The sequence below is a fragment of the Cheilinus undulatus genome, linkage group 16 (assembly GCF_018320785.1).
Source record: "Cheilinus undulatus linkage group 16, ASM1832078v1, whole genome shotgun sequence".
NCBI classification, from domain to species: Eukaryota; Metazoa; Chordata; class Actinopteri; order Labriformes; family Labridae; genus Cheilinus; species Cheilinus undulatus.
In genome coordinates this window covers 12,249,910-12,267,601 of record NC_054880.1, presented here as the reverse complement: position 1 = coordinate 12,267,601, position 17,692 = coordinate 12,249,910, and the positions used below count along the sequence as shown (strand labels likewise).

Sequence of the window (17,692 nt, the reverse complement as noted above, 5' to 3'; positions counted from 1 at the left end):
TCCATAACCTCCATACTGCATTGCACTTGAGGTGCAGCAGTCAGTCAGGACAATACTGGAACAAAAAAAAATCTTAAACTTTGCCAAATGAAAAGAATTCCTTTGTGTTTTCATTAGTAAACAACAGATAATTTGTCTTAAAAATATTTGATCACAATCCAGATACAGAAGCCCAAAAGTGAAACACCAAATTGAGCATCGGCCTTAATTGTTTTTTAATGAAAAGGGTTTTTTTTTTTAATGAAAGTAGGCCCTTTATAAACCATTGTTGTACACCTGTAAAGGATTTCAAGACCAGAAAGTCCAGGTAGAAAAACTAAGCAGAGAAGAAACTCTGAAGGTGTGTCCAAACAAGAACCAACAAGTAGAACTAGTTGGCCAGGTATATTCTTGTTTGTGGAATCACCTCTGTGACTGCTGAGGCAAAGGTATAATCATGCAAGGGGGGGTGAGAAATAATATCTTTAACTGTTATGCGCAGAATCCAACCAGAGCCAGAAAAACAAGAGGTGGAGTTAGAAAAAGGCGTTGCCCAGAGATCCCTTTTTACAGAAAGGGATCACGTCGTCCATCCTTTTTAACAGTTCAGGACGGTGCAGGACGGGCAGGCGAAGACCGACATCCACCAGCTCCAGCTTGCTTTGCCACCAGGTGAGTAAACACCCGTTGAATACCACCAAAACTATTCAACGTCTCATAGGAAGCTGCTTTCTTTTGTACACTGATTGTTTGGACAATGGGGACTAGTTTCTCCTGATCTGTGTTTATTTCTAAGTAATTAATTAAAATGTTAAAATGATTTCCAAGGAAGGCCAGGGCCTTCTCAACATAGCAAGGAGCTAAAACCAAACCTATGGTTTTGTTTATTTTTCTACATGACATGTCAATATTTTATATTTTCATGGTAAGCTTTGAATAAAGGAGGAAGGGGACAAGTAAATGCAGTTTCATGGTGTGTTTTCAACACCTTATGCCAATTTACACCCCCATTTTGGGCATTTAGAGGGAAATATATGTCACGAAGGTGCATTTATTAAAAATATGTAGCAATTTGTTTCTAGATTAGGCTTATTTACATGGAAAAAGTGTTAGGATGGTAATGAGACAAAAATGAGTTGATATGGATAACAATAAATTTGAATAGTTGAGTTTCATGCCTTTTGATTTTCGTTAACTTTAAGTTCGAATTACCAGGTAGAACTGTTTAGTACAGTGTTTCTGTAAAATTTTAACCTTTGAAAAGTATTAGATTACTCTTATGGTTGGATTTGACAAACAGGTAGGCCTCATATAACAACTGGCATGCTAATGCTAGCCCACGTGGCCATGACTAGCTAAAACAGGCTAACGTTAGCTAATTCAAGTTGATTTTACACTACTTTGTTCAGTTTTTTTGTTGGAAGAGATATATTCAAAATATTTTAATAAAAAGTCACTCTTCTGCCCCCTGTGTTCTTGATTACCAGTGAATCAAAATGGGAAAGGAAAAGACCCACATCAACATCGTGGTCATTGGCCACGTCGACTCCGGCAAGTCCACCTCTACTGGCCATCTGATCTACAAATGTGGAGGAATCGACAAAAGAACCATCGAGAAGTTTGAGAAAGAGGCAGCTGAGGTTGGTTATGGTGCCACAAATGGTCTATGTTTCCATTTTTCAACATATAATCACTTTGTGTCACTCTAACCCCATGAGGCCCTGAGACATCTCAAAGCATGAAAATGCAGGTTATGAAACTAGGCGTGGCGGATGTGGCTGCTCCTGCTTTTTGCTTTGTTACAACTGCCCCCTACTGTTTAAAATAAGAACCACCCTATGAACATCATACAAAATTTGAGCTTTACTAGTTTATGGTCATATTTCTACAAGGACCAGCAATGTTCAGCTGTTTCTAAAGAGGCAGTGATAAGTCTGATCCTTAGTGCCATATCTTCTTTAAATTTAACATGAAAGATGTCAGTCCAGGACTGATCAAATCTATGAGCATCTTTCATTGCCATAGTGCCACCTACTGTAAAAAGTACTACTTTATAAACATTACAACATACAATAGAATCCTTTATAGCAATCTAAAACTTCATATATTATTTATGACCAATGTTTCACAAGTGAGTTGCAGATTTTAAACATGAAATTGTATAAATATTAATTCTTTACAGGGCAGTCATTGAAATACTTGAGCGCTCAAAATGTAAAAATTTTGTAGAATATTATTATTGGTGGACTTTTTTTTTTTTTTTTACTTCTTCATATCTTGAAAATTTCTGAAAATTAGTCAAATTTGCCACTGGATCACTCTTTTAAAAAAAGAAACAAACATGTAGCAACATCTAGCTACACTTTAGAGTACTTATCCTACATTATATTAAGATAATTTCCAAGAAAATAATAATAATGACATATAGCAAAACTATTCACCTGTATAATGCTTGAGTTTCCACAACTAATCATGGTTAGTCATGAACTTAGGCCTATTTGTTTGGGACCAAAAGAGACGTTAAACTACATTTCTCTAGTTCTGGAGGAAACAGGAAGTTTGAGACACTCTGGGCCACTGATGGTTGGTCAGATGCTGTCATATCACTTTCCATGACGGAGGCAAAATGAAGTCACCATATATGGTTCCTTGCCCCCTAAAGAGTTAAAGGTACAATTAGAAAAACTTCCATTAGTATGTTAGGGTATATAAAAGTGATCCAAAGAGGACAAAAAGTCTAGGAAATACCCAGTCAGTCAGTACATCCACCCCAGGTTTATACTGATTTAAGTAAAAGTTTTTGTTTCTTGTTAAAACTGTTTAATTTCCTTTCTTTGCTTGCTCAATTTTTTGTCTTTAATGTATCAGATGGGAAAAGGCTCCTTCAAGTACGCCTGGGTGCTGGACAAACTGAAGGCCGAGCGTGAGCGTGGTATCACCATTGACATCGCTCTGTGGAAGTTTGAGACAGATAAATACTACGTGACCATCATTGATGCCCCTGGACACAGAGACTTCATCAAGAACATGATCACTGGTACATCTCAGGTAAAGCTGCACCTTTCAACAGACTCCACAGATTTGCCACTTTATGTAAAAATATTTGCTTAACTTTGAAATCCTCCCCGATTAGGCTGACTGTGCTGTGCTCATCGTTGCTGCTGGTACTGGTGAGTTCGAGGCCGGTATCTCCAAGAACGGTCAGACCCGAGAGCACGCCCTGCTGGCCTTCACCCTCGGTGTGAAGCAGCTCATTGTTGCAATCAACAAGATTGACTCAACTGAGCCCCCATACTCTGAGGCCCGTTTCAATGAAATCCAAAAGGAAGTGACTGCCTACATCAAGAAGATCGGCTACAACCCCAAGGCTGTTGCCTTCGTCCCCATCTCTGGATGGCATGGAGACAACATGTTAGAGCCCAGTGAGAAGGTGAGGCATTTTTACAGACTTTTGATGGATGGCATAGTGGAATGGGGAAACAGTAATTTATTAAACTTTTCATCTGCTTGTAGATGTCCTGGTACAAGGGATGGGCCATTGAACGTAAAGAGGGCAATGCCAGCGGCAAAACCCTGTTTGAGGCCCTTGATGCCATCCTGCCACCTAAGCGCCCCACCGACAAGCCCCTTCGTCTTCCACTGCAGGACGTCTACAAAATCGGAGGTAACTTCAGCTCACCTAGTACCTCAGCCAGGGCCACCCACAGAAATTGCCCCCCCCCAGGCCCAATTAAAGGGCCCTCATCAGATATGATTATGAAAAATCCATTCATGGATCAGGAACATTATCGCTAGCCTCATGGCTAACATTCACTCAAGCCAGGCTCAGAACAGCTTTGAAGCTGAAGCAGAAGAAGTTTGTTTACAAGTTACTGTTGGGGTCATTTGTACCTCTTTTTCTCTCCTTTATTTTTCAGTTTCTCAACTTTTTCCAAGTCCTGGCATAGCTATACAGAGTCAACAAATTAACCAATACTAATGCTTGGCCAGCCCGTAAAGTTGACATTTTTTAAATGAGAAAAAGGACCCAAAAAGACTCTTATCAATTGAAGAAGAGCTATTTGTTGTGTTTATTATATATGTTTGGAACAACACTGGGTTATAATTTCTGAAATTGTCTGTAGAAACATGTTTTTCTCTTCTCTACTAGGTATTGGAACTGTCCCTGTCGGTCGTGTTGAGACCGGTACCCTGAAGCCTGGTACGGTCGTCACCTTTTCTCCCTGCGGTATAACCACTGAGGTGAAGTCTGTAGAAATGCACCACGAGTCTCTTCCCGAGGCGCTGCCCGGTGACAATGTCGGCTTCAACGTCAAGAACGTGTCGGTCAAGGAAGTCCGCAGAGGAAACGTTGCCGGTGACAGCAAGAATGACCCACCAAAGCAGGCTGCTGAATTTACTGCTCAGGTAAGTCGGAGTAAATAAAAAAGGAGGAAAAATGATTGATGAAAATAACTATGAATGCAACAGTCTCTAAAACTACTTGCAGTCGACTTTGAAAAAAAGTAACATTTTAAGTCAGCGTTTCAAGGTAGCTGTCTTTTAACATGAATAGGACAAAGATGTATTTTGATCATGTAAGAAGCAAAATAAATTATACTTCATGTTAGATCTGAATTGTAAGGGAGTGTGTTGCATTCACATGAGAAAGTAAAATTTGGCTCTTTTTTGTGAATTACTGACATCATTATCTTATATTGCAAGATTATTATTACATTACCTTATAATTCAGGATTTGATATAAAAACCTGTTAAATTCATAACCTCTATATTCCACTATATTAGCACTGTGGTTATGCTTTATCGATGGCATGCCTTAGGAGTAAGAGGCCAGTGCAACACTTCCTGCAGCTTTAACTAGAGCCACCAATTCTTGTGCCATCACATTAGAGCTCCAACAAAATACAGATAGTAAGAATGAACTGCTTTGTAATTGTTTTCAAAAATTATTTTTTAAAAGCCTCACAGAGATGTAATGCTTTATCGAAATGAAAATGACATTCTTTGAGGAAAATCTGAAATGCCACATTTTTTTCAATATCTGTTGAATTCTGCTTGTGAAAAAGGAACAACATTAATGTTTACATTGAACTTTCAAGCAAGAGCTGGGTGACCAGCTTTCCACCTTTCTAAAAGCTCTTAAAACGTTGCTTTTTAGGTCATCGTCCTGAACCACCCTGGACAGATCCATGCAGGTTACGCCCCTGTGCTGGACTGTCACACCGCTCACATTGCCTGCAAGTTCGCAGAGCTCCTTGAGAAGGTGGACCGTCGTTCTGGCAAGAAGTTGGAAGACAACCCCAAGTCTGTGAAATCTGGAGACGCTGCCATAGTCTTATTGATACCACAGAAACCCATGTGTGTTGAAGCCTTTTCTGACTATCCACCACTGGGTGAGTAAAGTGTGTTTTATTCTTTATGTCCTGCACTGGTAGGCTGTATCACAGGTATCGCTTACTTAATTCTATCTCATGCACAAATGTGACTGTCACATTCATATTTGAAGTTAGTTTTATGGACAAATTACACCTGTCTGATTGGAAGAGGCCGCAACTTTGCTAAAGTTCACTAAAGTTAAACTCAGTGAGAAAGGAAGCAGTGATCCTTTCACTCTCAAAGAATTTATTTGAGACAAAGGAAGACTGCCTTTTATGGAAGCGGATTGGGGCCATTTTTCATGGAGAAAATAATTTTGGGCAAGTCGAGATTAAAGTCGAAATGACGAGAAAAAAGTCGAAACTTGTTATTAATAACAGCGGATCATAGACGCTGTGTGTTTATGTGGCAAAGAGAGAATCTCTTTGTTGTTAAATCCAATAATGATATAATTTCACATAATTGATATGAGGCATAATTGGCATTTTGTAGACACAGTTATTGCCTGTTATTGTCTTAAATAGCCTTCTCATACACTAACAGGAGCACAGCAGCAATCTTGTCTCTCTTCCTCTTGTTCTCCGTCTGATCACCTGTAGGGATGCACAGGTGACAGACAACCTCATTACGTAATGGGAGAGCCAAGGGAGATTGATCGCTCGTTTATTGATCATAGACAAGTTGCTGCTAAGGACAAAATGTTAGAAAAGGTAAAAAAAAAAAAAAAAAAAAAAGGAACACTTTGTCACGTGTTGTATTGGGAACTCTAGTTAACGATATTGTGTATGATACATAAAGAAAATTTTGCCTGCAAAACGCCACGTACGCGATGTAAATTACATTTTTGTATGGAATTTAGAAATAAAAATCCCCAAATGTTTTCATCACTGCTTTCATGCAGCGCCTCCATGCCCTTCAGATATGTCAGTAGAGTTATTGATGTTGTCTGTCCCACCACAACAAACAGTGATCAATAAACGAGTGATGAATCTCCCTTCGCTCTCTCATTACCGAGGTTGAGTCTGTCACCTATGCATCTCTACAGGTGATCAGATGGAGAGGAAGACCAGAGCTGTTCTGTCTCTCCTATTAATGTATGAGTATTTAAGACAATAACAGAGAATAACTGTGTCTACAAAATGCCAATTATGCCTCATATCAATGAATATGTGAAATTATACCTCATTATTGGATTTAACAACAAAGAGATTCTCTTTTTGCCACATAAACACACAGCGTCTATGATCCGCTGTTATTAATAACAAGTTTCGACTTTTTTCTCGTCATTTCGACTTTAATCTCGACTTGCCCAAAATTATTTTCTCCATGAAAAATGGCCCAAATCCGCTTCCATACTTCTTTTATTAGGAATGCAATGATGCTTTGGTTCAGCATATGTATAATCATGGGCCTGTTGGCAAACATCTGCAGTTGGCAAATAATGTGGCATGAACAAATGTCAGTAGAAGATGTTTATTATCTGTTATGCACAATCATTTTAATGCTGGCATCTGGTATACCTAAAGGCCAGCTCAGACTAAGGACATTCCCATGCATTAATTTCCCCACTTAACTAGTCTAAAGAGGAGAGAATATTTAGAAAACAGTCAAATTCATCACAGGGTCATTGTGTCAGCAGGTATGATGTGAGCCTGGTATATTCTCTACAGCATGGCTAAAAGTAGCAGCTAGCTCCGCTAGCATTCATTCCTCTCTGCAAATGAATATCATGCTTTGATATGTAGGGGTATAACGATTCATCGATCTGGATTGATATATTGATTGAGCAATGATTCAGTGAAATCAATTGAAAGTATAAACATCGATATTAATCGCCATCTTTACCTTACGCTTTTAATTTGAAAGTCCCTCTAAGTACTTGGTTATGACAGTTTCCGCCCATTCACGAGTCACAACACTGCTAGGTGCGGATAGCAGGTAATGGCCATTAGCCGAGAGAGTATCAATATTGTGTTTTTTTTCCTTTATGTGAAAGTAACAGATTGTGGTGAATGGGTTCACAAAATCATCTGATATCGATCACAGGCCTCAAAATCGAATCAAATCAAATCGAATCGTGGCAGACTTTGTGATATCAGCAAATATCAAATCGTTGTTCTGACAATCGATATAATATCGTATCATGATGAAACTGGTGATTTACACCCCTATTGATATGTGGCCTCTTTTTACTTCTAAACAGTAGTTATACGTGTTCTCTGAGAGCCTACATACTACTTTATTTCCATTTTCTACTTCATAAAAAACCCGGTCACAAACCCTCTGTTCCTACTACACACTTACTGCTAAGCTCATCATATTAAGTTCAGCAAAATGGCGGGTGAACGCTCTGACAGGAAGGCAGCAGCCTTTCACACTTGATGAATTTCAACTCTTTGCTTATCAACTCCCTCACTAAGCAGGATCCTCAGTGGCTAAAAAAGAAAGTCTCAAAACGCTGCAATTCCTTGGGTGTCCACTTGAGGCAGGCTTTGAAAACAGGCCAATCCCATTAAGGCTCAATATTAAACTGCTCCAGCAGTACCTAAATCCCTCCATCTGCTGAGGGGAAGCCATGAAAATGATTTTGAAAATCTTATAACTTAATACTGTTAAGGATATTTGTAAAAAATTATCTCAGTGATCTAACAATACAGCCAGTGTTACAGATTTAAGCACTGTTTCATCAAACAGAATCTCATCAAGTTTAATCCTTCATAACTTTCAGCATAAAAATGATGTCTTGGCAGTTTTTTATTATTCCTCTGTTTACATCTCTTTTTCATTTATTTCTTCCTCTAAGGGCGTTTTGCTGTGCGTGACATGAAGCAAACCGTAGCTGTGGGTGTCATCAAGGAAGTCAATAAGAAAGAAAGTTCTGGAGGAAAGGTCACCAAAGCCGCACAGAAGGCCTCCAAAAAATGACTTCTCCTGCAGAACATCCAGAAAGAAGTCATGTCTCAGCAGCCGTCCCCTCTTCATCCCAACATCATCTTCTTGTTTATGCTGATCAAAACCCATCGGAAGAGCTTCCGCAGGAAAAGAGGGCATGTTTGTTATAGGGGAAATTCTTCTAAGAATTAGGTCTTACACAAATAATAAAATTATAAACACTCAAAGTGGCAATGTGTCTTTTCTTGTTTCACTATCTTTAATTAACAACCAGATTCTGGTTCTTAACGATAGCAACGTTTATGCATTTTACCTAAGCTTCACACTGCACATTTAAGAACACATAAAATCATATTGTACATCTCTTTTTCTGTTTTTCCACATCATATACAGGTTCTTCTCAAAATAATAAGAATTTCACAAAAATGTTATTTTTTCCCTGTTATTTAATTCAAGAAGTCAAACTTCCATATATTCTAGATCCATCTCATACAAAGGAAAAGGAGATCAGTATCTCCATAAAGCCTCTCAGCAGATGGAAGCATGAAGTGCTCTAAAATCTCCTGGAAGACAACTGATAGCGTTGACTCTGGACTTGATTAAGCACAGTGGACAAAAACCAGAGACGACTTGGCACCCCAAACCATCACTGACTCTGGAAACTGAAAACACTGGACTTCAAGCACCATGAATCCTGGACCTCTGATCTTCCTACAGACTCTGGCACCTTGATTTACCAATTAAAAAGAAAGTTTATTTTCATATGAAAATGGGATGTTGGACCATTGAGCAACAATCCAGTTCTTTTTCTCCTTAGCCCATGTGAGAAGCTGAAGACATTGCTGTCTGTGGGTCAGGAGTGGCTTAAAACGAGGAACACAACACTTGTAGTCCATTTCCTGGAACCATCTGTGTGTGGTAGCTCTTGAGGCACAGACCACCCCTTATGAAGCTCCCCAAACTTCTTGAATCTGCTTTATTTGACAACGCTCTGAAGGCCGAGTTCATTCCTGTTTCTCGTGCAAATTTTCTTACCAAACTTTTCCCCTCTAGTCAACTTTCCATAAAAATGCTTTGATGCAGCCTCTGAGAACAGCCTGCCTGTTCAGCAGTGACCTTCAGTGGCTTACCCTCCTTGTGGAGAGTGTCAGTGATTGGCTTTTGGGCATTTGTCAAGTCAGCAGACTTCCCCATGATTGTGGTTGTGTGTACTGATCCAGACTGAGAGAATGAAGGCTCAAGAAATCTTTGAATATTGCACATTTCCACAATATTCTATCATTTTGAGTTAATAAACAAATTTGTTTGTGCTATTCTATTTTTTGAAATGCACCTGAATATTAATATGACAAATCCTGATCATTACCTGATGATTGGTCAGCAACTGAAAAGTCCATGGAAAGTGAAAACTGGGGATAGAACAATATCGTGCAATATCTTTTGACCAGCAGAGGGCGCTTTAAACTTCTTGGCTTATCTTCTTTGAAGTAGTGATGGGAATTTCAACTCTTTTTAGCGATCCGTGTCATTCGGCTGAACAAGAAGAACCAGCCCTTTTGGCTCTCTTTATTAGGGTACTAGTTTGGCTTCATTTGATCAGCCAAGTTAAGCAATGTCATGTCATGATATATGATTGATATTTGTGCTGGTATTTTACTCCCATTATGCTTATTTTTTAACTAATAAAAATATCATGTAATTAGTTTTCAAAATCTACTGTCCCCTGAAAAAAAACATTGCAGGTCGATGAAACCTGCCCACTAGCTGAGCTGTATACAGCTGACATTTAGTGGGAGTTATCATCATACAGTCTGCAACAATCAAACTTGATCTGGTAAGAGATTCATGTCGCTTAAGTGTAGCATGCCAGAAACTTATACAATTGCTAAAAATGCACCGTCTGTAGGAGGCTTTATGCATGGTGTGCCTGTGGTAGAGCAGTGTGGGGAAAATATCATCCCTTTTCATCAATCAAATAACACAAAGACACACACAAGAAATATAAAGAAGAAGAAGAAACTGCCTCATTATTGATGAGAAAGTGCTGTGTATATACTGAGCTTTTCACAACTTGAAAATTGTCTCTATGCCAAAGCTGATTGAGCAAACATTACTAAATGGGAAATGGGGTTACCTTTTTGGGTAGCTTCGAGCTGCTAACTAAGGTCTGTATATTTCCAGTTTACAATCTAGAATTTACTTAGAACATTCATGGTATTTGTCCTGATAGTCAGCCTTCTTCTTCATGCTCCTATCCTCATCTATCTGTTAGCATTGGTGCGCTCACAGTAGCGAAAACAGGCGTCGAAGGTACTTATCACGAACTCGTAAGTTTTCAAAATTTACAAGTAACCCAAAAAAACTCAAACTTCTTGCGTTTTTTAAACAATTTGCACAAAGTTACTCCCAAACCGGCATCTATCAATAGATCTCTGGTTTATATTTCCCTACACTTTCAATTGAAAGCTTTAAAACGATGAACCTAGCAACCAGTGTACAGAAGTCAACTAACAGTCGACCAACGGTCAGCACTTACGTCTGTGCAACGTCAGTTAAAAATATGCACGTTCTTGAGAAATATCTCCGTAATGGTGAAACATGTCAGTATTAAACTGCCATGATTGTTTTGTAAATATATTATTCTTCAATAACATTTTTTAAAGAAACGACAAAACCGTAAAAAAACTACTTTGTGTGATTTGATTTTTATAATTGTGTTTTAATAAATAAAAGTAACATATGTGGGATTATACGTTTAAGATGAATACTCTTTTGTCATCTGTATTTGTGGTGTTGATGAGAAATAAAAAAGTGAAAAACTATACGTTTAAAATGGCATGGTTTAAGTTTTAAAATGTAATGTTTTAATTGCAGAACAACTGAGAGTGGAACAATTCTTTCAATTTCTTTCAGTTCTGGTAACTTTTTCGGGTTTACATTGGGCATTGATTTAAGGATGACAGAAAATAAATTTTAAAAAGTGGCACATCCTTCTCTTTGGGATAATGATTCTCGTATAATGTTGTTAGCAGTACTAGTGGTAGTTTTAAATAATATTCAACCAACGATATCTCCTCTTGCTTGTTATGTTTGGGGAATTTACGCAAATATTGTATTTTTGGTGCGTACAGCGGGCCCTTCGCGTTACCTCATGTTTCTTAGGGCTCATTTAGAGTGAACACACCGGTATAAATTCCTCTCACCGGAAGCGTAACGTCCTTTTCTAGTGATCCAACATGGCGGTGAGTACTGTCTCACATCGATAAAATCTGATTGGAGTTGTAATCCTCAATCATCGGAGCTATAGGGCCATCTTTACTGTAGTTTCATACACAGATACGTTGATTCCGTCATGACTTCTTAATCTAAAGTCGTATTTCTGTCATGAAGCTCACAGAAAAGAGTAAAACTGTAGAACCGAGTGATGCTAAAATGCTAGCGCCTCAGATGTGCTGTTACCTCGTATATGTGTGGTATTATTTGTCATTAAATATAGAGACACTGTCAAGAGCTTACCACAGCCAGTCGGCCGACACGTCTCTGCGTCTATAATTAATTTAATAATTGTGTAAAAGTTTCCGGGTATGCGATAGTTGTACCCATGCTAACACTAGCCATAGAGGGGATATGTACGGACATGTCCTCCGACCGGCATGTGTTGGTCTGAGACGGCTGGAGATTAGTTTTATGGACAAGAGAAGCACGGCAGTGTCTTGAGAGTATAGAAGCAACTGTGAATGTCAGATTACAGTTCAGTTTGTTGTTGACACGTCACTTTAGATATCTAATGCCGGGCTGTAGCAGGCCAGTGCTCGTCGGTAATGGTACAGCAGTGGATGACAAGTGTCAAACTAGGAGTTGGTCAGGTGTTTTTCAGTGAAGTACTGACTGGTTAACTTGTATTGTCTCTCTGGTTGCAAAGTGTGTAATTGTCAGAGGCTAATCTTCCATTGCTCATCTTTAAATTTTACTTATAAAGCCCCTTTTAGACGGTATCGGCTACTTGACAAAGGAGCAGAAGAGTGTCTAAATGGCAGAAAATGAGACAAAAGTATATCAATATGAATACACTACAATAAAAAATTAGAACATGGGTGATAGTAATAAGTATTTGATAGATATAAGTATTTGTTTAATGCAGTTATATAATGCCACCTCTAATCTACAGGACCAGGGTGAGAAAAAGGAGAACCCCATGAAAGAGCTTCGCATCCGCAAGCTCTGCCTGAACATCTGCGTCGGTGAGAGCGGAGACAGACTGACCCGAGCGGCTAAGGTGTTGGAGCAGCTCACAGGGCAGACCCCCGTCTTCTCCAAGGGTGAGTGTTGGTGTGGAGTTGGTGCTTTTGTGATCGTTGGGTGGACTCTGAGCTGTGGAGGTGTTTTTGAAGAACTTGGCTAAGTGGACACAATTAGTGTGTTCAGAGGGCAGTGATTGTAGCTCGGTTAGGCTGTTGTCCTTGTCAAAGTGTTCAGCTGTAGAGTGGAACTGTAGTACAACTCTGCCACAGTAGGTGATGAAACGATTTGTTCTTACAGTTGACTGTCACATAGCAGACAACTCATTCTTGAGACTCCTGGCTCAAGAATGAGTTATTTTTGCAGTCTTTGCTATGCTGATGCTTTTATCTGGTCTATACAGGTCTCTTACGTACGTGTGCTGTCTGACTTCCTGGTCAAAGTGCAACACAGGAATTGTGGACCATGTCCGTTTAGAGATTATTAAAGTTATTACACTAAAGAAGAAATTAATTCCCATGTTTGGGAAATTCCACTTGAGGGCATTTTCCTATCAGGCATAATTGTTTGGTACAGTGCCCAGGTGAGATGGAAGCCCTCCCCTCCCCTGAGCTGGTTCTCTTACATGGTTTCACCCCTGAGCACACTTACATATGTACTCATTCGGATGAAAAAGATGGCAATATGTGCACAGTTGGTTCACAGATCCACAGAGTAGAAAACCATTAGGGTCGACATTTGTAAATGCTCTGCGCGGGCAAGAGAGTCCAAGGATGAAATGGTCAATGTTTTTTGGAGAGATGGGAAGTGATTAGTCGTCCCTTTAACTCTTTCACAGGCAAGTGGCCGTAATCGGCTACTTTTGCATTCCCATCCTCCACATGTTGTGCCTGAGTCAATCACTCCAAGCAGTATTGCTCACATTCACACTTACTGGAAACAAGTATACTTTGGGGTCTAGTGTACTGAGATCCAGACCCTGGTCCCTAATGTAAACTGTACTAACATGTTTCCATGTATTTTGAAGTCAAGTTTTAGTTGGACTGACTCAGATTAACTTTATTGCAACTCCTTGTTAACACACTAAATGTGGATTTTTAAAAGAATGTTAAGCAAATTGACTGAGTTGTTTAAGAAATAACCTGATGTTCTTTCTCAACTCTACAGCCCGCTACACTGTGAGATCATTTGGCATCCGTAGAAATGAAAAGATTGCTGTCCACTGCACCGTCCGTGGAGCCAAAGCAGAGGAGATCCTGGAGAAAGGACTGAAGGTCAGAAAATAAACTTTAAATGCTTTTTCCACCTTAATACCAACCGTGATGTAGTTTAACCTAAGACAAATGTGGTTTTGTTGAATAAAAGGAAATTGGTGTCAGGACAAACTGGAATTAAGATGATTTGGTGTGGATGTGTCTGTTCAGATGTACAAAAGATGTAGAAATGTATTGACTTTACAGATAAATGCACACAGACCAAGTAGACTGAAAAGCCTGTTTTTCACTGACATGGGTAATGCATGGTAATAATTAAACGGGAATTTTATCATGAAGATTTTAACATGTTGTCTTCACTCCAGGTGCGTGAGTACGAGTTGAGAAAGAACAACTTCTCTGACACCGGAAACTTTGGCTTCGGTATTCAGGAGCACATCGATCTGGGCATCAAGTACGACCCCAGCATCGGCATCTACGGACTCGACTTCTACGTGGTGAGTGACCAAGCTTTTATCCTTTAAATGCCGCTGGTTCAAGATGACGTTTTTGGGTCCTTGTTGCATTTGGTTGTTATTTGATTCATGTGGTGTAGTCTCAAGTGTTTGGGACAAATAAGGATTTTGCTTCAAAGATGTGGGGCTTTATTGAGCCGTTGCCGTTAAGAAATCTAAAAAGCAAATTTGAAGAAGTTTGATTTTGTGAAATTTTCTCTTATGATGTCCTAATGTTGAATGGTTTTAGATTTACAAGAAGCTTTAAGACATCTAATAGGATTAAAAATCAGTCAATCTTCATATTGGGCCAATTCGTAACTGAAGTCTCAAGACACTACAAAGAGGGCCGGTCTAGACTGTTCTCTGTTGTCCTATTATAATAACCAGCGATGATCACCATGAGCACAGCGCTTGTAGGATTTATTCCCGTAAAAGTGACAGCAAAAGCCTTCCCTTATGGGGGAGGAATGTCCTGGAGGGAAGGCTTTATGGATAAACACAGTTGGGTGTCATCAGCATAGAAATAAAAATCTATGGCATGGTTGCTCATAAAGTTACCTAGAGGAAGCATCTAAAGCGTGAAGAGTCGGTCCAAGCACAGAACCTTGAGGAACTCCATCGCTAATTTTGTATGTAGAAGACTCGTCATTAATATGTACAAACAAAGTGAAAGTTTAGATACTGAATTTCTTTGATTGATAGTTTGTAATCTCTAGTTAAAAGCCTCTACTGTAGGCCAATCAATGGGATAACGTGCATTTTCTAGATTTCGCCCATTTTCAGGTCCTAAGTAGGTTATATTAATTCAGCAGACATGTTGGAGGTTCTTTTCCGTCTTTATACATGAAATGATAAAAAATATTTTGGTGGATGTACAAACTTTCATTATCATAAAATAAAGTGTCAATTTCTATCAGTAGTAGTTCTGGAAAAGATTCTTTATTTGATGTTTTTGTCTTAAGCTTGTGAGTTTCTTGATGTAATTTGTCTAGATCCATTTTAACAAGTCTTTTGCAGCCTCTTAAAGATTAAGTCAGAGAAAATTGGCAAACATTTGGGTGTAAGCTACAAATATTGGTTTGTGTCAAGTACTTGAACATCTGAATTTTGATGATCATTTTCAAGCAGTAAAGCAGTTCAGCAGCAGGGAGCAAATTCCAGTAATGTAACAAAATTTGGTTCATTGGCAGGTTTTTGAATATAAAAACTCTTGAAATACAAGCAGAAAATAACCTGCAGGAGTTAAAGACTTTTTAAAACGGAATACCTGTATAAAAATAGGAACAATAAGGCACAGCGGTAAAGGGTTTCTGGGATCTTAGTGGTCATGTCTGCAGACCCGGTGTACAAACGCTGAAACTGATGAGTCTTGAATGTTGGCATGTTTGAAGCAGAGTTTGTTCCCAGCTCCTCTGACCTCCTCTGTGTCTCCTCTGTGGCTCAGGTTCTGGGCAGACCCGGCTTCAGCATCGCCGACAAGAAGCGGAAAACAGGCCGCATCGGTTTCAAGCACCGCATCCGTAAAGAGGAGGCCATGCGCTGGTTCCAGCAGAAAGTGAGTATTTGTCAGAGGTTCTACGTGTCCTTAGCAAATGTGTGATTGTAGAGCAGCTTTCAAGGTTTATGACCGCCGTGTGGATATCGGAGAAAAAACAGAAATTTGTAAGCAACTTGGAGCGTATATTTATGGCACTTTAGTGTTCTTGTGAATTTCCACATGGACTTGAAGTGTCAGTATTTGCTGACCTGTGGCCTTCATTTGACCCCTGATGATTTTGTTCTCTTTAGGCAGCTTAAGTAGAATATAGCACAAGATGTTAGATTTTTTACTGAAGCTTCAGCCCTTTCTGAATTGAAAATCTAAGATGGTATTGTTTTGAAATCAAGGGAAAGAGTGTTCTTTAGTGCTCCTTTGTAAATGAAGGAAGTTTATGAGGGGAACATTTTTAGTTAATTTGCCTTAAAATTAAGCAGAAGTAAGGAAAAAGACGGTTTAATGGATTATATTTTCACTCAAAGCTGGTTTAAGTATTTTGAATCGCTCTACTGCAGCTCAACTCATTTGGACCAAACAAAGTAAAACTTTTAGGGGTGTAATTCTCTGATGTCTAGATCATTCAGCTCTATTTCCCCCTCAAAGCTAAAAAATTACTTTAAAAAGCAATTTTAACCTGAAAATGTGTTAAATTTTCTCTGCTTAAATACTTTGTCCCTGATATTCTAATATTTTTCTCTCTCGTTTGTTTCCAGTATGACGGTATCATCCTCCCCGGGAAGTAAAAGGACCTCTTTTGATCCTGTTTGTAACAAAGTAATAAAACACCAAAAAACTATGTCTGTCTCATGTTGTTCTGTGAGTTAGTGGATACATATTATTTTCTTTTTCACATTTACTTCATGTTGAATTTTGTACCAAACAACTTATTCCAAAACTAGAACACTCAGTTGAAGTCGCTGCCTGTAGGATCAGTTTTATCCACAGGGGGGCAGTGTGTTCCTGTGTTGATTTTACATATTGGTGTATTTACCGACTGTATCACTCAGAGAATAGTCTCTCACAGAAGCTTCATTTGGGGGATGGGACATTGAATGACGAAATTTAAGAACTCATGGTTAAAAGTTCCAAAAGGGACTTGTCTTCCACTCATCTGCACTTTGTAATATTTTACCAGGGTTTCTTTGGGGTTGCAAGAATTTCTGAAATCTATAAATTTGATCTGAAATCAAGATCTTAAAGTCGTCAATGTAGTTTAAATTTCACCAACTAAGGTTTTACTGTAATTTATTCCCATTTTAAGATGAGTAAAGTGTTGCCAGTGCCTTGATGTTAAATTTCATCTGAAGGTCTCAACATAAACTAAGGAAAAATTAACTTTTTACTGCACGTGGAGCCAAATGATCCAACCAGAACTTTTGATAAGTATTTCCATGGGAAATATTTTACTTGGCCTTAAAGGTCTGAACTTTGAATATAATGCTGTGATTTCTCTACTTCATATTTATAATTATTTCAGAACTAAACGTGATAGTTTTTCATCCAACTTTACACAAACCTCATTTCAGAGGCAGTCTATATTTATCTTTGAACATCAAACCACATATTCTAGCGCTTTTCATCTGTGTTTAAATAACTTGGAAGAATTTAATACCATGGTTTTATTCTGTGAAATATGACATTCAAAAACATATTTTCTATCTGAAGTATAATCGAGGCTTTAATGAAATCTAACACAGTGTAAACAAAATGTTTCAATGTGACTTGAAAACATGAAATCTATAAGCAAAATAATTTTTTGTTGGTTTAATTCATACATATGCAGAGGATCTTTTGTGGATATTGAAGCTATTTTTGTGTAGCTGTGAATTATTCACTCTACATTAGTGCAAATTCTGTACTGAATATACAATTTTTTTTTGTGTATTTTGAACATTTCCTGGTCCTCTGTGGCTCCGAATGACCCACCTGCCTTTCCTGTGGCTTGTTTTTTATTTTTA

General features: G+C 38.7%; 2 protein-coding genes across 2 annotated transcripts; both read left to right on the top strand.

Moving 5' to 3' along the window:
- Positions 1-553: 553 nt before the first annotated feature.
- LOC121523701 (elongation factor 1-alpha-like) lies at positions 554-8,469 on the top strand. Its single transcript, XM_041808685.1, has 8 exons — positions 554-651; positions 1,467-1,619; positions 2,848-3,027; positions 3,113-3,409; positions 3,493-3,643; positions 4,130-4,386; positions 5,138-5,372; positions 8,159-8,469. The coding sequence occupies exons 2-8, from the start codon at positions 1,476-1,478 to the stop codon at positions 8,278-8,280; spliced, it is 1,386 nt and encodes a 461-aa protein (XP_041664619.1). The 5' UTR covers positions 554-651; positions 1,467-1,475; the 3' UTR covers positions 8,281-8,469.
- A 3,793-nt stretch (positions 8,470-12,262) lies between these two features.
- rpl11 (ribosomal protein L11) lies at positions 12,263-16,530 on the top strand. Its single transcript, XM_041808973.1, has 6 exons — positions 12,263-12,298; positions 12,416-12,566; positions 13,654-13,760; positions 14,066-14,197; positions 15,642-15,752; positions 16,448-16,530. The coding sequence occupies exons 1-6, from the start codon at positions 12,278-12,280 to the stop codon at positions 16,475-16,477; spliced, it is 552 nt and encodes a 183-aa protein (XP_041664907.1). The 5' UTR covers positions 12,263-12,277; the 3' UTR covers positions 16,478-16,530.
- The last annotated feature ends 1,162 nt before the right edge of the window (positions 16,531-17,692 follow it).